Below are 24,603 nucleotides of genomic sequence, written 5' to 3' on the forward strand. Positions count from 1 at the left end.
AGACCTAGGTTCGATCCTTGAATTGGGAAGATCCCCTGGAGAAGGGAAAGGCTACCCACTCCAGTATTCTGGTCTGGAGAGCCATGGACTGTATAGTCCATGCGGTGGCAAAGAGTGGTACACAACTGAGTGACTCACTTTCAAACCTCTGGTAGCCACACACGCACAAGTCAGTCAGTATGGAGGTGCACCCCCCCCCGGCTCCCCCATTGCCCTAAGCACCCCCCACATCTGGGCTTATTCAGCCAGGGAGGGTTGAACCTCCCCTTAACCTCAAGGAGACCGCGGACTCTAGGCTCTGGTCAGTGTCCCTTGGGCCCCCTTTACTTCCTGCAGCGGCTGCTGTTGTGAGAAGGTGTGACCCTAGCAAACTAGCCCTCTGAGCTTTGTCCCCCCTGCATGGGCCTCAGAGATCCCCCACGCTTGGACTTTTAAGGGTTGTGGTCAACCGTAGTCACCATCCCTAGAGGTTGGGGTAATGGATTCCACACGGAGTTTCCCCACAAGCAGATAGCCCAGGTGTGGGGATGAAGTCATTCATTGCTCCATCCTCTTATTTTTTCTTTCGCTTCTTACATCATACTTCATTGACTTATGCACTGTTTCACAGCGAAGTCTCCTTAGGGAAGAGGAGCGCATGCTGGTGAAGGGGGTTGGGGGGAGCAGAGGCAGAGGACCCTCCCGTGTCCCCCTTAGCAGGCATCCTCCCAGCTCCTGGAGGAAGGTCCGGGAAACAGAGCTGGACAGTCCTCCGCAATCCCCCTCCCCCAGAGGAGCCTGTCCCGCAGTGCTGTTTGTGGGCACGATACAGTCGGGGGTTTGACGGGAGGAGGAACTGAGCCACTAGGATTCCCAGTCATCCTCACCCTCCTCTCCTGGGGGTTGTGGGGGAGGCAGAGGCGAGATGGTCTGACATCCTGGCCCCTCCTGGCCCTCTGGTCCAGGTCCTTTCCCTTATGATAAATAACTCTTTGGGGAACCTCAGGGATCCTTTCTTGTTAAAGGTCCCTAATTAATATCAACTTGATCCATCAGAGGATCAGGTCAGATTCACCCACACAGAATGAGTGGTGCTGTGTTTTGTTGTTTTTTAAATTCCTATCCAGGCATGTGCACCTTTGTTTTAGCACATTTATTGCATCTTCATCAGCTTTGCAAACAAAGGGACCTTTGTAGGCTCCAGGAGTCTTGACCACAGCCATTTCTGAGTTTGACATCTGAATGACTTTGAGGATCCCTCAAGTGTCCTGATAATTAAAAGTAAAACTTTTTGTGTTTGTCCAGACAGGAAAGCATCTGTCTGCTTTTATCCCTAAAGAACCTACTGTTCACTGGTCGTGCAAGGGTACTGGAGGGTCTTCAGATGGGGGAGAACTGTCTCCACTTGGATGCTACATGAAAAGTGACTTCTCCCTGAAGGGCGGGCATATCCAGCTCATAAAGGCATATGAGCTGGATATCCAGGGCATATCCAGATCATAAAGAAGGGAGAATTGATGATCAGCAGCATCCAGGGTGAGTGGGTGGAGGGAAGCTGTCTCCACAGTGAGGAATGAAGGGGTCCAGGCAAGGCCACTGGAGAGAGCTTAGTAATGTTCTGCAGAAACACTTGACATTTACTGGGATAATGGACGTGGAAATTGCATACAGGGACCTGATCCAAAGAGAGAGACAATTCATTGTGTGAGTTTCAGTAAAGGGTTGATGCAAGAGGGCATTCAAACCAAGCATCTTCCAAAGAAAGGTCTGGTCCTTGAAAAGACAACCTCTAACCCTTGAAATATAACACCTGGTGTACTCTCACCTGGAAAATCCCATGGACGGAGGAGGCTGGTAGGCTGCAGTCCATGCGGTCGCTAAGAGTCGGACACGACTGAGCAACTTTGCTTTCACTTTTCACTTTCATGCATTGGAGAAGGAAATGGCAACCCACTCCAGTGTTCTTGCCTGGAGAATCCCAGGGACGGCAGAGCCTAGCGGGCTGCCGTCTATGGGGTCACACAGAGTCGGACACTACTGAAGCGACTTAGCAGCAGCAGCAGCAGCAAGAGTATCTTTGTATATTTGTATCATTTCTTTTTACGTTCTGCATATAAAGGATGTCATACAATATTTCTCCTTCTCTGTCTGACTTACTTCACTCCATATGAATCTCTAGGTCCATCCATGTTGCTGCAAATAACATTATCTCTTTCTTTTTAATGGCTGAGTAATATTCCAAATGGACTCACAGACTTAGAGAAAAAAATTCATGGTTACCAGGGGAGGGAGATGGGGGGAATGGATACTTAGGGAGTTTGGAATCAACATGTACACACTGCTATATATAAAATGGATGACCAACAAGGACCCATTGTGTAGCACAGGGAACTCTGCTCTATGTTATGTGGCAGCGTGGATGGAAGGGAAGTTTGGGGGAGAGTGGATACATGTGTATGCATGGCTGAGTCCCTTTGCTGTCCACCTGAAACTATCTCAACGTTGTCAATTGGCTATATCCCAAATACAAAACTAAAAAGATTTTAAAAAGAGTATGTTTTTTATACCTGGGACTTTAGATCATGCCAGGTAGTCTAAGCTAACAGGGTGATTTATAGCAGGGGCCTTGGGTCAGACAGTGTTAGCCTGATGCATGGAGGAGCTGGAGCCTGAGTAACATGGGCTCTTCATGTTCCCACATGACAGTTACCCCAGTAAAAACCCTGGACTCCATGGCTGGGATGAGTTTTCTGGTTGACAAGATTCCATGAATGATCCCATATATCATTGCTGAAAGAGTTCTGTGCGGTTTATGTGACTCCACCTGGAGAGGACAGCTGGAAGCTTGTGTCTGGGCTTTGCCCTCTGTGCCTTTTCCCTTAGCTGACCTTAATCTCTTTTTGCTGTCATCAATGAGAAAGGTGACTATACCAGCTTTTCTGACTTCTATGAGTCCCATTAGTGCATCATCCAGTCTGAGAGTAGCCTTGGGGATGCACAGAAGATAAATCAAGACAAGACATCCACAAAACAACTCTTTCATCTCCTCCTGAGGGAAGGTTCTCATCACCTCCTACTTAGGGGGCTTGGAGGATTAACTGGATTCATAGTACAGCAAGTCCGATTAGTTGTAGATTAGCTGTTTGGATAAACTGCACAGAGAAATCATATGTGACTCTCTCCAGAGGATGGGTTCATTCTTCTTCATCTATGCTTGTGTTGTCTTCCTGAAGTCCCAGGTTTAAGTCCCTTTGGGTACTGAGAGCCTCAGTGCCTGGGCTGGTTAGCTCACGCTAGCCTCACACTCTGCACACCATCTCTTCAGTCTCAGTCATCATGGGAGCTCCTTGAGCACAGCTACTAGGCTTCCATGACTTCCACGAGCTCCTTGAGCGCTGCTACTAGGGCAGGCAAGGAGGCTGGCATCACTTCCCTGACTATGAGAGCTCTAACACGTGCTCTTCTACGTTCAATACCTTACACAGGAGAGAGATGCTGCTTCCAAAAAGACCCGTGTTCAATTAATTGATGATCTGGAGCTGGAGCCTGGGTGAATTCTGCAAATGCTGCCAGCCTGGGCCAGGGCCCAGGGTGAACAGAGGTCACCCAGGGTATTGTGAGACCCTGTTGTTTTTTCAAAACCTCAAACAGACTTGCAGATGTTCTCAAGGCATTTTTGTTTTAAGGCTGGAAGAAAAAAAAGAGAGAGGGAGAAGGGAATGCTATAGAGAAATAAATTCTGGCTCAGACCATTTCTAGAGGGCCAGTATGTGGCAGTGCACTGGACAGGGTGTCACTCAGAGTCAATGTCAGAGAATGAAGGAGCTCACGCAAGGACTGGCAGTCCAGTGATCAAGACTCCACTTTCCAGGCTTCCCTGCTGGCTCAGTGATAAAGAATCTGCCCGGCAAAGCAGGAGACATGGGTTCGATCCCTAGTCCGGGAGGATTCCACGTGCCACGGAGCAACTAAGCCCGTGTGCAACAACTATTGAGCCTGTGTTCCTAGAGCCGGGGAACTGCAACTATGGAAGCCCAGGTGCCCTAAAGCCTGAGACCCACAAGAGAAGCCACTGCAATGAGAAGCCTGCGCACTGCAGCTAGAGAGTAGCTCTGCTCCCTGCAGCTAGGGAAAAGCCTGCACAGCAATGAGGACCCAGCACAGCCAAATATAATTAATTAATTAGTTAAATAAAAGCCACAAGGGAGGACAGGAGGACTGCATTGTATTTTGCTTGACTGTTGTAATATAATGTACGGCCATATGGCCACTCGGCTTATATTTGAATTACATTTAGCAGGGGGTTTTCAGAGTTCAACTTGGTTCCGTGATTTTTAAGAAGCCAGATTCCCTTGACCAGACAGTTCAGAAAGATGGAACAATAAAATGGCCACACTGTTGCTTTGGGGAGCAAACTACATCAGCCACTTTTGTCAGCAGGAGTGAAAATTAAAATGAAGACGTCTGGCCTCTGAGGATACCTGAGGACAAGGATGGAGGTGCCCTACACCCCGCTTGTAGCAGGTCAGGCTGCGTCTTTTTCTTGAATCATGTGTACACACTTGGCTCTGGTCAGGCATTTGAGAGCTTACATGGCGATTCTCTCCTGTTTCATTTGTCTTTGTCTTTAGAGCTTACAGGGAGACTCAGAGAGGGGAAGAAGCTTGCCCAAGAGCACACAGAAAGACACAATGCTTTGCTGGGCTGACTCCTGCTTTTTTTTTTTTCTCAAACTGTTAGGCGAAGGGAACTCAGAAATACCCTAGCCTTTTTTCTAGGATTCATGATCGCTAAATGAGTTACACCTCCTCCTACTGATCCTGTGCTAAGGCAGAGTTCTAGACCTTTTTCGTAAAATAGTCTGGCTGTGTACTTACTGTGTGAATGGAACACCCTTTTCACCCTCTGACAGATGTATGTTGCATTCTTCAGAAACCAGGAATAGTAGTCAAGACAATACCTAAAGATCGAAATCACAGTCGAGAGTAATTATTACCCTTTGTGGCTATTAGAAGAGAACCATCTAAAAAAGAAAGTCATAATGGCTAATTATTCACAACAAAAAATTCTCTCTCTCCATCTTTATAGGCTGTGGGAGGAAAGGTAGAGAATGAGTCTTCACAGGAAAAAGTTCAGACTTTAGAGTCAGAAAGACTTATTCTTCTACCATCAGGACTTGCCAGGACATGTGACTTCAGGCTGATTACTTAATTCTTTGAGCCTTAGTTTTTTCATACATAAACAAAAGACAATAATAGAATCTAAACTCTTAGGGTATCTTGCGGAAGACAGGAGACACTGTTTGCAAAGATCCCCAACAGTGCCAGAATTACCATTAGTGATGGTAATGGTACCATCAGTGATGAATATCATCTATTTTTGTGTGAGGTGGTCAGAGTACAGGGCTGTTAGAGTTAACCATGCAGCCAATACCTAGCAAGACAACATCCTGCTCTTGGCTGGTGACTACAGAAATTGTTTCAAAGGGCTTCAGTGAAAAGGTCACACATATCATTAGGAAGAAGAGTTTTCTGTGCAAATTGTATCACTGGCTCGATGTTGGACTCTGGGAATCTACTTCCCTGTCAATCCTTCACCTGATATACAAGGAGGCTGGGCTAAACATTCTCCAGTTGCTTCGATTTCTATCATTCTGTGATTCTAGTATTTTCTGTGCTGTGCTAAGTCGCCTCAGTTGTGTCTGACTCTTTGCATCCCCGTGGACTGTAGCCCACCAGGCTTCTCTGTCCATGGGATTCTCCAGGCAAGAATACTGGAGTGGGTTGTCATGCCCTCCTCCAGGGGATCTTCCCGATCCAGGGATTGAACTTGCATCTCTTATGTCTCCTGAACTGGGACAGGGACGTCTTTACCACTAGTGCCATCTGGGAAGCTTCTGGGGAGCAGCAATTGCTCATGTAGAGCTTGGCAATAAAGATTTCCCAGGTTCTATCACCTTCAATTTACCTGGAAAAGGAAAATCCCTGGGAAATTCCATGGACAGAAAAGCCAGGACAAAAGAGCCAGACATGACTTAGTGACTAAACAGTAGACAAAATGCTCTGATTATTCTCTTCTAATAAATCATACCAGGCTGAAGGCATTGGCTTAAAGCTCAACATTCAGAAAACTAAGACCATGGCATCTGGTCCCATCACTTCATGGCAAATAGATGGGGAAACAGTGGAAACAGTGGCTGACTGTATTTTCTTGGGCTCCAAAATCACTACAGATGGTGATTGCAGCCCTGAAATTAAAAGACGTTTACTCCTTGGGAGAAAAGCTATGACCAATCTAGATAGCATATTAAAAAGCAGAGACATTACTTTGTCAACAAAGGTCCATCTAGGCAAGGCTATGGTTTTTCCAGTGGTCATGTATGGATGTGAGAGTTGGACTACAAAGAAAGCTGAGCGCCGAAGAATTGATGCTTTTGAACTGTGGTGTTGGAGAAGACTCTTGAGAGCCCCTTGGACTGCAAGGAGATCCAACTAGTCCATCCTAAAGGAAATCATTTCCAAATATTCATTGAAAAGACTGATGTTGAAGCTGAAACTCCAATACTTTGGCCACCTGATGTGAAGGGCTGGCTCATTTGAAAAGACCCTGATGCTGGGAAAGGTTGAGGGCAGGAGGAGAAGGGGACAACAGAGGATGAAATGGTTGTATGGCATCACCAACTGGATGGACATGAGTTTGGGTAAACTCCAGGAGTTAGTGATGGACAGGGAGGCCTGGTGTGCTGTGTTCATGGGGCTGTAAAGAGTCAGACACGAGTGAGCAACTGAACAGAACTGAACTGAGGGCACTGGGGCTCAGGGCCACTCAAAGTCCTCTGTAATTATTCCAGCAGATGTAACACAATGTAACACAATTCCAGCAGATTTGTAACAGCAGGTGCAGCAAGTCAACTTGACAGCACTTGACTGCACTGTGGCATGGCCACCCGCCTTGGCTCTGGGGACCCAGAAATGAATGGGGTTCCATTCTGGCTCTCAAGGAGGTGACATTACAGCAGAAGACCTACTGGGGAGTGCATTCCTCAAGGTACCGCTGTCCCCTGTGTGTTAGTTATTTAACGCCTGGCCGCCTAGTAGCCTGCAGAGGAGCCGAGCAGAGTTAGAAGCCTGTAAGTACTGGATGCAAAGAATACCTCCCGGCCTCCATCCTGGGCTCTCTCTTCTGGCTCGTGCAGAGGCATTGCTGAAAGAAGCGGCACAGCTCCATCAGACAAGGGTTGAGCTTCTGCACTGTCAGCGCGAGGGGAGCAGCGGTCATAGCCCCCTCCTTAGAGAGTGGCTCAGGACACCCTGGAAGATGCAATCCCAGACCAGTCACATCAACAAGCATTTAGCATGCATCTTCCCTGCAATTCAGGAGATCCCGGTTGGATTCCTGAGTTGGGAAGATCCCCTGGAGAAGGGATAGGCTACCCACTCCAGTATTCTTGGGCTTCCATTGTGGCTCAGCTGGTAAAGAATCTGCCTGCAATGCGGGAGACCTGGGTTTGATCCCTGGATTGGGAAGATCCCCTGGAGAAGAGAAAGGCTACCCACTCCAGTATTCTGGCCTGGAGAATTCCATGGACTACAGTCCATGGGGTCGCAAAGAGTTGGACACGACTGAGCGACTTTCACTTCACTTCTCTTCCCTTTGTTAGGGTCTGTGCTGGGTGAATATTGTCTCGCCCCTGGTCTCAGGTAGCTCTGGACCAACAGGTAAATGTGGCCTTGCTTCACCGTGACTATCAAAGCTGCTGTGAGAGATCCTAGAGAGGAAGAAAGGTGAGGGACCGATTCCTGGAGGAAATCAGAGATGCTCTTCCTGAAAATTCCTAGAGAAACTTTACATTCCTCATTAGATGGGTGGGATGATGGATAGCTAGAGCTATATAGAGATAGATAATATGGGTAGAGATGGGCTTTCCAGGTGGCTCAGTGGTAAAGACGCCACCTGCCAGTTCAGGAGACGAGGGCTCAATCCCTGGTTTGGAAAGATCCCTTAGAGAAGGAAATGGCAACCCACTCCAGTATCCTTGCCTGAAAATCCCATGGACAGAGGAGACTGGTGGGCTACAGTCCATGGGGTCACAAAAGAGTCGGACACGACTTAGTGACTAAAGAACAACAGATACAGATATAGATCCAGACTGTTATTGTTCAGTCACTAAGACAGGTCCAACTCTTTGTGACCCCATGGACTGTAGTCTGCCAAGTTCCTCTGTCCATGGAATTCTCCAGGCAAGGATACTGGGGTGGGGTGCCATTTCCTTCTCCAGGTATAGATCCAGAGAGATACAGCCAACACATTTTCTAAAATTCAGTCCGACCACTGCCCCCATCCACACCTCTCATGCCTTTCTTTAGAACCTGGAGAAAAAAGGCTTGTAAGTTCCTATGGTAGCATAATCAAATCTTTGTCTGAAAGGCCCATTCACCATTCACTGCAGGTTTAGAGCAGGGCCAAGGCAGATCTTAGGTGATATGAAAAAGGAGACGCGCAGGGTCCAGCAATTTAATAATGCCATGTTGACATATGACTGGATGGTCCGGGAACATTCAGGAAACTAGTCTTGAAAGGCATCCAGGAGCAGGAGGGACCTGAGAACTCAGCCTTTGAAAGACTCGCTTTGTATCCAGTTCTGTCTTCTGCCAACTGGCTCCACAGAAACAAAGGAGAGCGCTGGACCTTCAAAAGTTCGGAAAATGCAGCGCAGACCACAGAAACCCCAAGTTCTGAACCTCTGTCAGGAGTCATGAAAACCCACATGCAATCCCAGAACAGGGTTTTCTCTTGAATTCTGTAAGAATGAAGTACACACCAACAAGGGCCTACTGTAGAGCACAGAAGACTCTGCTCAGTGTTGCGTGGCAGCCTGGGTGGGAGGGGAGTTTGGGGGACGATGGATACATGCATACTTATGGCTGAGTCCCTTCACGGTTCACCTGAAACTGTGACAATATTGTTAATCTGCTACACTCCAATACAAAATAAAAAGTTAAAAAAAAAAAACAAAAGAAGTGTGCATACAGGGATGGCCTTTCAAACAGAACAGAAATTAATGACACTCAACAGCTGGGAGTCGAATATTTCTTTTTTTTAGGGCTTGACAGATATAAGTTTTTATATATAAAATGGATAAACAATAAGGACCTACTTTATAGCACAGACAACTATATTTAATATCTTATGATAACCATAATGGAAAGGAATATTACAAAATATATATATTGCATATTTGTATGTAACTGAACCACTTGGCCTTAGAGCACTGATTAATGTGACATTGCAAGCCAACTATACTTCAATTAAAAATTTAAAAAATTTTATTCTATCTGCATGTATTGCCTACATTAAAAAAAACATGTTTCAAAAGATATAAAAATAAGATTAAAACATTAAAAATAAAAAATGATAATAGGGCTTGATGACACCAATATAAGTTTTTCTAGTTTGCATGGGCTGTAAAAGAGCTTCTAAGGGTCATTTTATTTAATTTTTTTCAGATGAAAATCCTTGGGTTATTTTATTTGATAACAATGATTGTCAATTTCTTTAAGTAACTGTAACAGTCTTTTAAAACAAATTGTTTATTTATTTGGCTGCACCAGGTCTTAGTCTCAGCATGTGGAATCTAGTTCCCTGATCAAGGATCAAACTCAAACTCCCTGTGTTGGGAGCAAGGAATCTTAGCCACTGGACCACCAGGGAATTCCCTCTTTTTTCTTTTTATTGTTAAAGTTATCCCAGTTCTTTCTTTCTTTTTAAGTGAAGTATAATTGCATTAAAGGTTACATCTTGTATGATCCTAGTAATATAACTTATTTGGGCAGGGGGCAGCACCATGCAGCACGTGGGATCTTAGTTCTCCGACCAGGGATCGAACCCATGCCCTCTGCACCCCTGCTTTGGAAAAGCATAGTCTTAACCAGTGGACTGTCAGGGAAGCCCCAGGGGTTGAATTTTGGAGTCATCCTTTCCTCCTTCCTCTCTTTCTGCTAACGTCATGCTCATTGTAAGAATGGCTTCCATTTGCAAAGCGTACAGCACTTTCTCAATGGGCGTTCATTCAATAAAAGTTGTTTGAATTAAGTTATATGGTGCTGTCCGGTTCCAAATCACTTCCACACACATTATCTTACTCAATACAAAACCCTGCAGAGGAAAGACATTTTTAGTGCCCACAATAATTATTATCATTCTCGCTTTACAGCAGAGAAAACTGAATTCTGGAAATTGAGTGCAGGAGGGTACCTCACCAGTAAATAGCAGAGCTAGGATTTAATCCCAGCAGTCTGAATCTAAATTTATCAAACAAACCTCATTTTATTATAGTACACAACTTCACCCAAAACAAACAAAAACTATAGGAGTGACAGGGCGCTGGTACATACTTGAAAACTGGTGGGTTCCTGGGATCAAGGCTGACTCTTCACCAGGTATAAAGGTCCACACGGCAGGGAGGTCACCTGCATAGGTGACAATGGCCTCACAAAGGTCAAAATGAAATGGTCTTGGGTTATACATACAACCAGAGAATCACGGCATCTTAAGGAACTCTCAAATCTATAGAGAAATTGTAGTCAAGAAAGAGGAAGTGATTTATGAAGATTACAGGGTCATTTAACAGCACAGCAAGACTTAGTTCTCCTGCCTGTTTTCCTTCTAGAACCAGTAAAGTACAATAGCAAGCCTGGTCTGCCTGCAGACACCCCCATCGCCTCATGCCACTGCCCTTAAACTACGCTTCCCACCTGGGGTATAGCATTGCCCTTTGCAAGGCCACATTCTTACCTGCCTGTGGATATTTGGGGGCTGGAGCCTTGGTAGGATTTGGAGTCTGTGTGCCAGGGGTGGATGGACCTGGGATGAGAAGAGAGAGAGGTGAGCTTGGCTGTCTTCTAAGGATGCCTGAGCAGAAATGGTGCCCTGACACCAGTCCTGCCCTGTTCATCCCCTGCTGCCTGTCAAGCCAGGTGTCTGGTAGGATGCTGAGGATGCAAAAGTCAGTTAGAAATAGCACAGCAGTGAAGAATGCTACAATCCACTGAACACAGTTGCCTATAACAAGGGCATCTGGCTACAGGGATCAGAAGAAGTCATTTTAAAAACTCACAAACCAGGCTTCGCCGGTGTCTCAGGGGTAAAGAACCTGCCTGCAAATGCAGGAGATATGAATTCAATCCCTGATCCTGGAAGATCCCACATGCCAAGAGCAACCAAGCCCGTGAGCCAAAACTACTGAGCCCGAGCTCTGGAGCCCAGGAGCTGCAGCTACTGAGGCCCGAGCACACGCGTGCCCTTGCTCCACAAGAGAAGCCACTGCAGTGAGCCTAAGTACCGCATGCAACTGGAAAGAAGCCCGAGCCGCAACAAGTATCCAGTACAGCCAAAAACAAATAAACAGAATTTTAGAAAGCACAGAAACCACTTTTGTCTGGTTACAGGAGTAGAAAATATGGAAAATTCATGACACTGCAGTGATGAAAAATCAAAATCCTCTCTGCTTCCCAGATACAGTCATGGTTAACGTGTTGTGAATTTCTTTTCAGTCTTATTTTGGTCTATTTTTAATTTTCTGTGTGTATTTATTACACACACATGCATACACACGTAAATACATAAACAAACACATAATTGGAATCAGACAACAAAGTTTCAGGCCATCCTCATATTGTGATTATATTTTAATGTGCATATCATTATATTTATATGTAATTAATAGAGGTAGGGGGCTTCCCTGGTGGCTCAGTGGTAAATAACCTACCTGCCAGTGAAGGAGACACAGGTTTGATCCCTGGGTAGAGAAGATCCCCTGGAGAAAGAAATGGCAACCCACTCCAGTATTCTTGCCTGGGAAATCCTATGGACAGGTGGACAGAGGAGTCTGACAGAGACTAGCGGGCTACGGTCTACGGGGTCACAAAAGAGTCGGACATGACTCAGCAACTAAACAACAACAACAGCGGAGGCAGGAGTGAGCAATCTCTCTTACCTGAGGTCGGGCTGGTCTGCATCGGGCTGCCAACTGCGGCTGCTGTCCCGGCAGGAGGCTGGGAAAGGCTCCTTGTGTTCATAGTCTCCTCGGGCTTAGGAGACGTAGGCAAGGAGGCAAGGGTCTCCCAGGGAGGCCCTGCAGGAGCTTTCTCGCTGGTGACCTGAGCCCAGGGAGCAGGTAGAGTGGAAGCCTGTGCCTGTCCGTGGCCCGTCACCCGTGGAGTTCTGGCCACCTTCCTAGTAGCTGCACGGTAACAGGGCATGTACATGTTGACTGCCTTGATTCAGATGTAAAATTGACAAGACATTGACATATAATCAAAGGGTATATGCAATGTGCACGCATAATATAGATTATCCAGGGACTCCAGCTCTGTCCTGAACTGGAATAAGGGGACCAAACTAAACTTTGTTTTCCTAACTACCAATCAAGAAAAAAATTCTCCAAATTCCTAGGTCACTAAACAATCAGCTAGAGTGTGTGTTTGGGGGATGGTGGACTCTGTGAAATTTAATCAATCAATACATTTCTAATCAGGTGGCATAGTGGAAAGGTTACAAGGTTTAAGGTGAGGAGACCTGGAGATGTACATTCTGGCCCCAACTCCTCTGTGCTGGGAACTTTGGGGCAAGTTACCAAACTCTTTTTAGCTTTACCATTAAAATGGAGGTGACGGTGATGATGATGCCAGCCTGACAATATCACAGGATGGTTATTAAGACAAGCCTTCTCTTGTTGATCTTTTAAACAAAACTCGTCAGATGGTTTTCACTTGCTTATTCCCATGGTAGGAATCAAAAAAGTTTTTTTTTCAAGTTTTTACAAAACTAAACTCCTGGGAGTATCTTAACTCTATAAGTTAAGTTGGAAACAATTGGCATTTTAAAAATATTCAGATTTCTCATCCAGAACATGATATATCACTTTATTTAAACATGCTTATATTACTCTTGTTAAAGTTTTAGGTAGTTTTTCTTACATAAAACTAACACTTTCCCTGTTAGGGTGATAGCTAAGTATTTTATGATTTCCCTGGCCACCTGCAATCATGTCTTTTTCATGTTATACCAGAAATCACATCTTTTTTCATGTTATACCAGAAAGTTTTCTTATTTTGTATAACTGTCTAGGTGCAGATGTATTACTACAAACTTTTCTAGTTAGTGAAGCTGATTCCTTTTCCTCATTTTTGTTTCCCTGCCTGCCTGACTTTTATCAATTCTCATCCTTCTCAGGGGAGCCTCTCTCTGGGTTCTCTAGAATAATAGCTCTTTGTAGGCTGAATAACAACTAATCAGTCTGCTAGCCTATGCCTTTCTCCCAGGTCTGAGAGCTCAGGAAGGAAAGAGAACATTGATAGAGCCATGGGTTTTTTTTTAACAGCTAGCCTGGGGTCTGATATTAAACACATGCATTGACAAGTAAATGAATGAATGAATTCTGGTGACTCTGGTCCAGTGCTGGAGCTCATTGAGACATAACTGTCTTTTAATGAAAGAGTTATCTCAGTCGTATCTTATTCCAAATAAGATTAGAGTGCCTTTTACATTTCTAGTGGTAATACCATTGATCAGTGTCCACAAACATGATGGGAAAGGAAGAACTTCTCAGCAGGTCATTGGCAGCAGCTTTCTACACTGACATTAAGTCATTAACGTATTCTTGGCATCATTATCCAGCCTAACCCTACCTGCCAGAAAATATTGAGTTAATTTCATATCATTAGTGTGTGAATTTCAGGAGATATTCCCAACCGCTTTGCTGAAATAAAAATACCTGATGTTACAATATAATACAATTATGTAAGATATTACTATTGGAGGATGCTTGCATGAAGTGCACCAGGAAACTTCTGTATTATTTTTGCAACTGTGAATGTTGAACTACTTCAAAATTTTAAAAGTTATAAAAATAAACATTAGAAAGACATTATGCCAGTGATATTTGTCACCTTTGCTTATAAGTATTAGACCCAGACTGGTTCACATCTCTTATTTAAGGGATGCTAAAGAAAGGGGGTTAGTGGAGAAGAGATAAAGGAAGGATTTCACTTATTTATCTGAGCCCAGAGGGAACTGGGGTGGGCGGGCAAACAAGACAGGAGAGGAAAGGGTGAGAAATCTTACCGGAGGCTGGGAGGGTGGGAGAGGCCATGTCCTGGGTGGCTGTGGCTCTGGCCGTGGCCTTGGTTGTGGCTCTGCTGTGACGCTCAGGAAGCACGTTTGTCTTCAAGGTCTGCTCTGCCTCTGAAGGATGCATTGTGTCTGTCCCAGAAGAGGTCCTCAGAGCAGACACTCCAGCCCTCTGGGCTCCACGTGGGGGGCTCGTCCTCGGTAGTGTTTGCTGGCTTGTGAGTGTGAGCTGTGAAGTCAGGGCCGACGCCGTGGTAGCTGCACATTTAAGGAGACAGTCAAGAGCAGCTTTACTATGCTGATATTTTGGACACAAAGAACTGTTGAACCACTGGAAGATCATTGGACGGCAAATATACACAATACAGAGGTTCAAAATCACTCGGAACTGTACCTGACATCACCAAGAAGAGGGTTTCTCCTTCAGTGAGCTGAAACTAAGCTGAAATATCAAGCTCTGAAAACACTGCAGGAAAAAGCCCTGTGCACAAAATGCAAAGCTGTCAGACCCAAAAGCATCAGACACTTGACGTGTTTCCTGAACAGAACCTGACTCCCGTCAGAGTCCTTGCCCACCTGGCAGCCCTTTGCTCCTCTGTGGCTCTGAAGCTGGTCCCTGGAAAAGTGCTTAGGTTTGCTCAGGTGCCCTGGGGGTATGACTAGGGGCCAGGGGTGAAATCTGGGAATTAGGGGTTCTCAAGCAGAAACCACTTGAAAGATAGGCTCCCACAAAGACAGCATGTGTGTGCATGCCAGTTCAGTCATGTCCAACTCTTTGTGACCCCATGGACTGTAGTTCCCCAGGCTCCTTTGTCCATGGAATTTTCCAGGCAAGAATACTGGAGTAGATTGTCATGCCCTCCTCCAGGGGATCTTCCCAACCCAGGGATCGAACCCACATCTCCTGCATTGGCAGGTGGATTCTTTACTCACTGAGCCACTCAAGAAGCCCCCTACAAAGACAGAAGGAAGGCTTCATTCAGAGGAAGAACCCCCCCAGTGTCCTTGGATGCTCCATGAAGAGAAGGAGAAAGAGACTCAAGTGTTCACTAAGCCTACCTCGGTGGAAGAGTGGCTTAGGGAATGGGGGCCCATGTCAGAACAGGACAGGCTCCCAGTAGCCCATAAGGTCCCATCCTCTGGGTAGACGAAGGCTGGCCTGCAGACAGGTGGGGTTTCAGCCCCTAGTTGCCTGTCTGGCAGGCAGCTATGTGTTGGGCACAACCAGTGAAATTGCAGAAGGTGGCCCTGCAACCTTATTTCCTCTCTCTTGCCTTACTTTCCGGGCTCAGCATCACTCCACATGCACCAGAAGCCTGGTCCTTGCTCCCAGATGAATGGACATGGGGCTGAGTACCTGCCAATCAAACCATCACTCAGACAGGTGACTGCCGTCAAGCACATCAACCTTGGGTCAACACAGTCTCTCTTCCCAAGCAGTTGTTGCTTGGAAAATTTTCAGAAAGAGCACAAAAGGAGAGACCTAATTGAGACAGGGAGTGGAAAGTCATGGAAGGACTCTCTGAAGAACTGAGATTGGCTTAACCCTCAGATCTGTCCTCAGAATTGAAAGGAACCCGCCAATGGCCCATTGCATCTCTTTATCAAGCACAAGTTGATAACTTCCATAACTAAGAGATGCCCTTTAATAAGGGGTTCCCAGGTTGCACTAATGGTAAAGAACCCACCTGCCAATGCAGGAGACATGAGATGTGGGTTTGATCCCTGGCTCAGGAAGAGCCCCTGGAGGAGGGCATGGCAATCCACTCAAGTATTCTTGCCTGGAGAATCCCAGGGACAGAGGAGTCCGGTGGGCTACAGGACATGGGGTCATAAAAGAGTTGGACACGGCTGCAGTGACTTAGCACACCCTCACACCCTACCTACAATAAATACCAATCAAGGCAGCCTTGTGAAGTGGAATTGGAGATTGACTGCAAACTTCATTTCACTCCAAGGAACACTGATGAAGAACCTACTGTGCACAAAGAACACTGTGAGGCATCAAGATGAAGGCAGACCGTGGAGCTGAAGGAGGCTCAGCCTCTGCCTTCAAGTGTGATTCCTTGAGGAGACACACAGATAAAGTCATCTGTGATTCAACCTGGAGTAACAGAGAGTCCAAATGAGTGTTGTAAGATTACAGAGGACAGAAGACTAATTTTGGTTAGGTGATTTTGTTGGAAAGAAGAGTCAGTAGCTGAGTTAGTCATTGACAGACAAATTGGATTCTGAAATACGGAAAAGTAGGGAAGTTCCATTCTGGGATGACAGCAAAATTCCAAAGGTGTGGAGATGTATGCCATCTGCAAGAAGAGGCAGGGGTTTCAATAGAGTTTTAGCAAAAGATTTATGTAAAGAGAGTAGATGAGTGTGGGCTTGATGATAGAGAAATGTATATTCCTTGCTAAGGATTTCGGACCCTCTGCTGCTGAATTAGGAGTTCTGAGCAGTAGAAAGATATAACCCAATTATATTATAACTATTTTGGGAATGGATGGATATTTCAGAGAAATAAGAGACTGAGTCAAAGGAGATTGGTTCAGAGGCTGCTATAGTAAAGGTAGATGATGAGAACTTGAACTAAGATCATCACAGCAGTATAAAATAGTCTTGGAAGATCAGCCACATTGCAGAAACGTTATTCGGCTAGAAATGACAGCTAAGTGTAGAAGAGAAAGCTTTAAGGTGACCCAAAAGGCCACCTGGTGCCAGAGAAAATGCAGAAAGATGGGGAGGTATGAGTATGGAGGGGCAGAAGATGGTATCTGGGATTGGATGGTATCTGGTATCTGGATGGCATCTGGGTATTATGGAGTGGCAGTGTTTACAATAGGGTCACAAATTCAAATACGTACAAAAGTCAGGTAGTTTATATGAGAAAAGAAGTGCGAGGCAACAGGAAGAGGTGAGGGCTATGGAAAAGAGGAGAAAAGGGTCTCTCCTAACAGGGAGGATGGCAGTTCAACTCCATTTGCTGGCTGCCAGGGGTGAGAGGGAGGACCCAGGGCTGCCAGGTCTTTTGACAAAAATAAATCTAGAAATCCAAAAAAATTTCAGTGACAAAATCCTCTGATTTTAACACAACACAGCTAAATAAAATACCTGAGGGCAGCGTTCAATCTTCAGCTTGCTAGCTGGGACCTTGGTCTGGAGACTATTGTAGGAGTTTGGGAGGGTTACACTCACCCAGAACACCAGATATGTTGCTGGTAAATGTGTAATTGATAACAGGGGACTTTTCCACCAGCTCCCAGAAGTCAGAAAGATTCCGTCCTGCAGAAACCACAGCAACAGGGTCAAATCTTGGGCTTACCTGTTAAAGAGTTTGCGTGTAATTCTCAGCTCAGAGAGCTGGTCAAAGAATGGCTGCTGGTGGTTCACCTGACTTTCCTGTCATCACGCAGATGAAGATGCAGTCGGATTCATTCGTTTGACTCACTGCAAAACAGACCAGGACACAGCAGGACTTAGCAATGGGCCTGAAGCTGTTAAGTCTTTGGTTGAAATGAAAGTTAAGTTGGAAATTTCTAGCTCCAGTTGTTACAGGAAGACAAGGCTAACTCCTGATTTGGGAGCCCTGCTTCTTCGTATTCCGTGCTGAGTGCCACATCTCAATATTTGCCGAGCATTTTCAAGACGAGCAGACCTGAGAGGATGGAAGCTGACTTAAACATCTCTGTGAGGTGGCTGCTGGAATTTCCAACGATGTCCACCAGGAGGGCGGTGAAGTCTGCAAGACAGATTGAGCAAGGTTGCATTTCTGAAGCTCAGTTTAAGTTTCAGAGACATGAGAGGAAAAGTACATTGTATGTGGATTTTTCAAAGTAAATTTAACAAGTTTGATTTAGTTCAGTGTATTGAGGAATACTAACAACCATTTTTAATATTACCAGTTTCTTTCTTTTTTTTTTTTTTTTGCCAAAAAAAAAGAAACTTACCAGTTTCTTTTTAAGTCTTAATTTTAGTCAGGCAGAAAACTTCTGGATCTACCACTATAATCTCCTTTCTTCTCCCATTTCCCTCCCTGCCTGCACCGCACCCCCCTTCCTCCACCATCCAAACCCTTCTCTGCCAGTACCAAAGAGCTGTGCAAGACCAGAGTATTGAGTAATGAAAAGATCAGTAATTTTTCTGATTTGTTTCCCTTATACCTCACGATTTCATCTCATTGATTTAGAACACCAAATTCACTGGATAGGAAGCAGTTCTGCAGACATGGGATGTAAATATAAGTAACCTCAGATTTTCAAAATGGTATCAAATCTAGTGGTGGATTATAAATGGTAGACTACCAAAGGAGACAAGAACTGTACACAAAATAGACCAAGGAAGATTTTCTGCTGCCCTCCATGTTAAGAAGTCTGATGGGAGGAGACTGAGACAATCTTACCACATTTCAAGCTATAAAATCTCTCTCTGAGTGCATTCTGAACAAGTCTTAACGTGGCGGGAGCCACTGACCGATCAAAGTTCCTATTACACTTCCTACGCATACAGCTGCTTCCTCTTCTGCTGTCCATTTATCGTTTTCCAGGACTCAGCTAGGTTTTGGCTTCTACAACAAGGAGTATTTATTCTAGGAGCCCCAAACAGTGAATTTTGAAAGACACTTCCGTGGATAGTTTCCCATCATGCCTTGCATAAATGATTGTTTTCAGTAATAGGGCTATGAGCTGGGGTTGGGGGCGAGCTTTGAAAATATAGAACCCAGAGCATTGAAAATATGGAACTCAGAGAGGTATGAAAAGGAAATGTGACGATGGTGAAATGTATGTATCATGTGAGGCCAGTGGGAGGCGGGTGCTACCCTCCGAGCTGGGGTCTTGGTGCCATGTCATCACCACGCCGCATGGGTTCACGGTTGGTCTCCTGGAGGGTGCTGCGGTGGTGCACCTACAGTGTGGACACGTGACCATGAAGAAGGTAGGCACCCTTCGTGATGTCTGTTTAGACCAGTCTGTCCCTAGTCACATTGGTAAACGTAAAAACCGAAGAGGGGAAGTACTTCATTTCTCATGCCATCTATTTTCTATTTCTCAAAAGTCTCCATTGCTATTAATTCATTCATCTAACATTCATTGAGTGTCTACCATGTGCCAGACATCACTGAGGCACTGGAGGACTGTGTAAAACCCCATCTCTGCCCATCAAGAGCTGAAATTAGTGGGGGAGAGAGACTCATAAACAGACCAAGAAACTGCAATCCACAATTTCAGTCCACTATTAATAGGACATACATCATATAATGAGAGTTCCTTGGAAAGCAAAGAGCTCAAACCAGTTAATCTTAAAGGAAATTGACCTGAGTACTCTTTGGAAGGACTGATGCTGAAGCTGAAGCTCCAATACTTAGGCCACCTGATGCAAACAGCTGACTCATTGGAAAAGACCCTGATGCTGGCAAAGACTGAAGGCAGAAGAAGAAGAGGGTGATAGAGGATGAGATGGTTGGATGGCATCACCGATGGACATGAACTTGGGCAAATTCCGGGAGATGGTGAGGGACAGGGAAGCCTGGCATGCTGCAGTCCATCGGGTCACGAAGAGTCAGACAACACTTGGCAACTGAACAACAACAACATTAATATCACATGGAAGCTATGAGCATGGCTTTGGAGCCCAGACACCAAGGATGGAGTTCAAATTCTGTGCAAGCTTCAGAGAGATGAGGAAATTTCCCAAGGTCTTAGAGTATGTGGCAGGGCTTGAATTCGAGCTGAGGCCTGCCTTGTGCTAAAGCGCCAGCTCTTCTGAAAATTTCTACCACTGCTCATACACATCTCTTACTCAATACATTTGTCAACTCTCCTTTTAGAGCTGCTCCTACAGTCGGGTCCTAGGCTTGGAAGAGAATCAGTTATCACTGCCTCGAAGACATTCTTTGTTTCGGTGAAAATTTGAATTATCTGAGTAACAACATGTAGATGAATGATATCGACTACTTTCATATATAATAGGAAGTAGGGGGAAATTTCTTTTTGTCTATCTAATTGGTGATGACCTATGAATGTCTCAGTACTCAGTGTCGACAAGGGTGAGGAAAAGCACACACTTTCAAACATTACTGATAAGACTGTAAACTTATGCAAGATTTCTAGAGGACTGTTTAGTGATGTGAATCATCACAAGACCCCCTTTCTGTCAGACAACAATTCTATTTTGAAGACTTTATTGTATAGGGATAATTGGACAAATACTCCAAGTGATTGTACACAGGTACTCATCACACATTGTTGAGAACTGTAAAAAAGTTTGCATCAGGAGAAGATAAATAAATTATGGTACTTTTTTTCAATGAATATTATGAATTTGTATGAAAGGAAATTCATATTTATATTCATTGGAATAAAATGTTTTTTAAGACCTGCTGATTAGTTTAAATAAGTTTATAAAACATCATAGAAAACATTGTAAATACATGAATATACTGCCTTTGAAAAAAAAAATCAGACAATACCAGGTTCCCTTAATCAACACTCTTCTATTTCAAACCCAGACTCTAATCTTCTTTTTGGAGGTAATCACCCACCCGGTGTTCAGATAGGCATATATTTTTTCATCAGTGCTATTTTACTCAATTTATTTATTTTGCAAGTTCCTTTCTCTAATTGGAAATGTCATGGAAATATTTCCACACACAGACCAAATCTGGTCACATGCACATATTTATGTACTGTCTATGGCTGCTTTCCAAGATTTAATTATACAGCAGACTATTCAACCATTTTCCTGATGATGGGTGTTTAGATCATTCTCAGATTTTGCTCTTAAACAATGATACATTTTGTTCTTGCCCTTCTGCACAAACAAAACTGTTTCTTGGTAGGAAACCAAGAAAGGAAATCTCTGGGACAATGAACGTGCACGTATTTAAGCATAATAGATATCATGGCATTTTCTTATTTTAGTCAAAGGAGAAAAAGAAATTCTACTTATATAAAAGGGAACAAGCAAAATCAGTTGCAAGCCTCATGATGAGTTGTACCAACCTGACAAATCGTTGGTTCGGTTGTTTAAGCAGTAGCAGTACCGTGTGGGGAAGTTGTCTGGATCCACAGTCTTCAGGTTGGAAACTGTGAAGAGAAACGAAGTCCACAGCAACCCTGACAAATAGCCTGGCCCTGCCTGTCCATCACTTACCATTGTTAACACCAAGAAGAGCTTGGCGAGGGGAGAAGGGAAGGATGGATTGGGACTTTGGGATTGGCAGAAGTAAACTATTAATATGGAATGGATAAACAACAAGGTCTTACTGTAGAGCACAGGGAACTATATTCAATATCGTGTGATAAACCATAATGGAAAAGAATGTGAAAAAGAATGTATATATACATATATATATATATATATATATATCTGAATCATTTTGCTATGTAGCAGAAATTAACACAACACAGTAAATCAACTATACTTCAATAAAATAAATTAAAAATAAAAGAAGAGCCGTCAGCACTTACTGTTATAAATGGCCACAGAAAACTTGTGGAAGGCGAATGAACTGTAGGAAGTGACACTCAACAAAGAGAAGAAGTTCTTGCTATCTGCCAAAGATACCCAGATAAAGAAAGAGCAAATGCCCACCAACAATATTGAACAGTAATAGAAATTACTAAATTGATCATAGAGGTTAACAGCACAATGAACAAATAAAAATAAAATAATGAACATTGAACATAATGAAAATCAAATCAAAGCAAACCCCAAAATGCAAAACTACATGTTCCTTGACTACATTTCTTGATCTATCTTTAAACTGGCAATTCTCTCACAATATAGCTATGATTAGAGATGACTACACAGGTGCTGTGTTTGGAACTCATCTTGCTCTCAAAATGCTGGCAGGCCTCCTACTTCATTTGGATGTTTTCAATCTCATCATGAGTTAAGTAGGACGCACATCCTCCACTCAGAACACAAGGGAGTTGAGATACGCAGAAACAGCATGGGTCTTGCCCAGGTCATGGAGAGTCCAGAAGTGAGGCAGGAAGAAAACAAAAATGAACCTGGATTGTGCTTTAAAAAGAAAAAAAATGGTTACCTTTTAAAGCTGTATTCAGCATCCCATTCACCAGCTCTGTGAGGTTAAGTGCAGACAGATCGACTGACCTTGCAGGCAGTTCTGAAAGAGATTCAAAGATAATGTCACCAGCAGGCCTTTCTTGGCAACAGAAAAAGTTCCTCATTTCCAGCATTCAGGCAGATGCGCCTCCTGTTTGGACATGAACTCACACTCTGTGTTGGGCACAAGGATTTGGAAGATAAAAGGCAGTTCCTGTGACAGCTAATGACATACCCCGTGACAAGCAAGAGTAGAAAGGAGAAGTTTGGGTGAAACACAAGGAACACTTATTTTAGGGAATAGTTCGTCTCTGCATGTGGAGAGAGTAGAGATTGGCAGTGGATGCTCGTGTATAATATATCAGCTCCAGGAAATTGCAGGAGTTCTCAATGTCCTATATAATACAAATAATGACATTGTCCTACAGAGAGGCTTGGATCCTGGCTGACATTTGGCCTCACCAGAAAGACTTTGTTTTCAATTCTAGAATTCTGATGCTTGGATTACATCCTCAGAGATTCAGACTTAATAGTTCCCAGACATCAGTGGCTTCTCAGCTGGCGCTACTAGTAAAGAATCTGCCTGCCAATGCAGTCAGTCAGTTCAGTCACTCAGTCGTGTCCAACTCTTTGCGACCCCATGAATTGCAGCACGCCAGGCCTCCCTGTCCATCACCAACTCCCAGAGTTTGCTCAAACTCATGTCCATTGAGTCGGAGATGCCATCCAGCCATCTCATCCTCTGTCGTCCCCTTCTCCTCTTGCCCCCAATCCCTCCCAGCATCAGGGTCTTTTCCAATGAGTCAGCCTTTCACATCAGGTGGCCAAAGTATTTGAGTTTTAGTTTTAGCATCAGTCCTTCCAATGAACACCCAGGACTGATCTCCTTTAGAATGGACTGGTTGGATCTCCTTGCAGTCCAAGGGACTCTCAAGAGTCTTCTCCAACAGTTCAAAAGCATCAATTCTTCAGCACTCAGTTTTCTTCACAGTCCAACTCTCACATCCATACGTGACCACTGGAAAAACCATAGCCTTGACTAGACAGACCTTTGTTGGCAAAGTAATGTCTCTGCTTTTGAATATGCTATCTAGGTTGGTCATAACTTTCCTTCCAAGGAGTAAGCATCTTTTAATTTCATGGCTACAATCAGCATCTGCAGTGATTTTGGACCCCAAAAAATAAAGTCAGCCACTGTTCCCACTGTTTCCTCATCTATTTGCCATGAAGCGATGGGACCAGATGCCATGATCTTAGTTTTCTGAATGTTGAGCTTTAAGCCAACTTTTTCACTCTCCCCTTTCACTTTCAACAAGAGGCTTTTTAGTTCTTCTTCACTTTCTGCCATAAGGGTGGTGTCATCTGCATATCTGAGGTTATTGATATTTCTCCCTTGGACATGGGGTTGCTCCTCACCTGCCAATGCAGGAAACTAAGAAACCCAGGTTCAATCCCTGGGATGGGAAGATCCCCTGGAGAAAGCAAAGGCAACCCACTCCAGTATTCTTGTTTGGAGAGTCCCACTGACAGAGGAGCCTGGCGGGCTACTGTCCATAGGGTCGCAAAAAGTTGGACATGACTGAAGCGACTTTGTACTGCACACACAGCACGGACATCAGCACCTAAATCCATCCATTCATCCATCCACCAATTGCCCACATATTGATAGCGTGCATCCAAGTGGAGAGATGTGACAAGGTAGAAACAGTGGTCAATGCTGCTTTTTATGTTTTTGCAAACAATGTCTTTTTCAACTCTTACTTAATGTTCAAATAATTGTGGCTAAAGCGATCTGAGGATTGGAGAGACACTGCAGCCCTGCTGTGGGGGTTGAGAAGTGAAAGTGAAAGTGTTAGTCGTTCACTTAAGAGTCGTGTCTGACTCTTTGCAACCCCATGGATTGTAGCCCACCTGGCTCCTCTGTCCACGGAATTCTCCAGGCCAGCATACTAAAGCACGATGCCATTTCCTTCTCCAGTGGATCTTCCCAACCCAGGGATCTAACCTGGGTCTCCTGCATTGCAAGCAGATTCTTTACCATCTGAGCCACCAGGGAATCCCTGGTATTGGGGGTTGGGGATGGGGGGGCCGTCCAATGGTGGGAGAAGTGATCTCAGTGGTCCAGGCCTCTCATGGAGCACTGGGGTGTGTGTGAGGGGGGAGTACTCACCTGTAGTGTCAAGAAAAATGATCCCCTTTTCTCTCCTCTCTTCTTCTCTGAGGCTGGACACTGGGAAGAGAAAAACCTTCAGGAGAAAAATGGAGCCTTCAACCCCAACCCCACGCTGCTGGAGAGGCCTCAGAGGTCTGTACTATAACTGCCCTCTGACGTCGTGAAGGTCAGCACTGCTGAATGCACTGCAATCCCTCCCCCACCCCTGGGCTTCTAGTCTCCTTGAACTGGACAAGCTCTGCTGAGTCACTTCAGTCGTG

General features: G+C 44.7%; 1 protein-coding gene across 1 annotated transcript; it reads right to left on the minus strand.

The window, feature by feature from the left end:
• Positions 1-2,296: 2,296 nt before the first annotated feature.
• Positions 2,297-22,184, minus strand: HHLA1 (HERV-H LTR-associating 1). Its single transcript, XM_044928844.2, has 12 exons — positions 21,570-22,184; positions 21,102-21,185; positions 17,759-17,842; positions 17,494-17,550; positions 17,299-17,385; positions 14,104-14,367; positions 11,975-12,220; positions 10,774-10,842; positions 10,374-10,448; positions 7,133-7,289; positions 4,857-4,939; positions 2,297-3,666 (listed from the first exon to the last, which is right to left on the minus strand). The coding sequence occupies exons 1-12, from the start codon at positions 21,778-21,780 to the stop codon at positions 3,623-3,625; spliced, it is 1,461 nt and encodes a 486-aa protein (XP_044784779.1). The 5' UTR covers positions 21,781-22,184; the 3' UTR covers positions 2,297-3,622.
• Positions 22,185-24,603: the final 2,419 nt, after the last annotated feature.

The sequence above is a fragment of the Bubalus bubalis genome, chromosome 15 (genome assembly GCF_019923935.1).
Source record: "Bubalus bubalis isolate 160015118507 breed Murrah chromosome 15, NDDB_SH_1, whole genome shotgun sequence".
Classification (NCBI taxonomy): domain Eukaryota; kingdom Metazoa; phylum Chordata; class Mammalia; order Artiodactyla; family Bovidae; genus Bubalus; species Bubalus bubalis.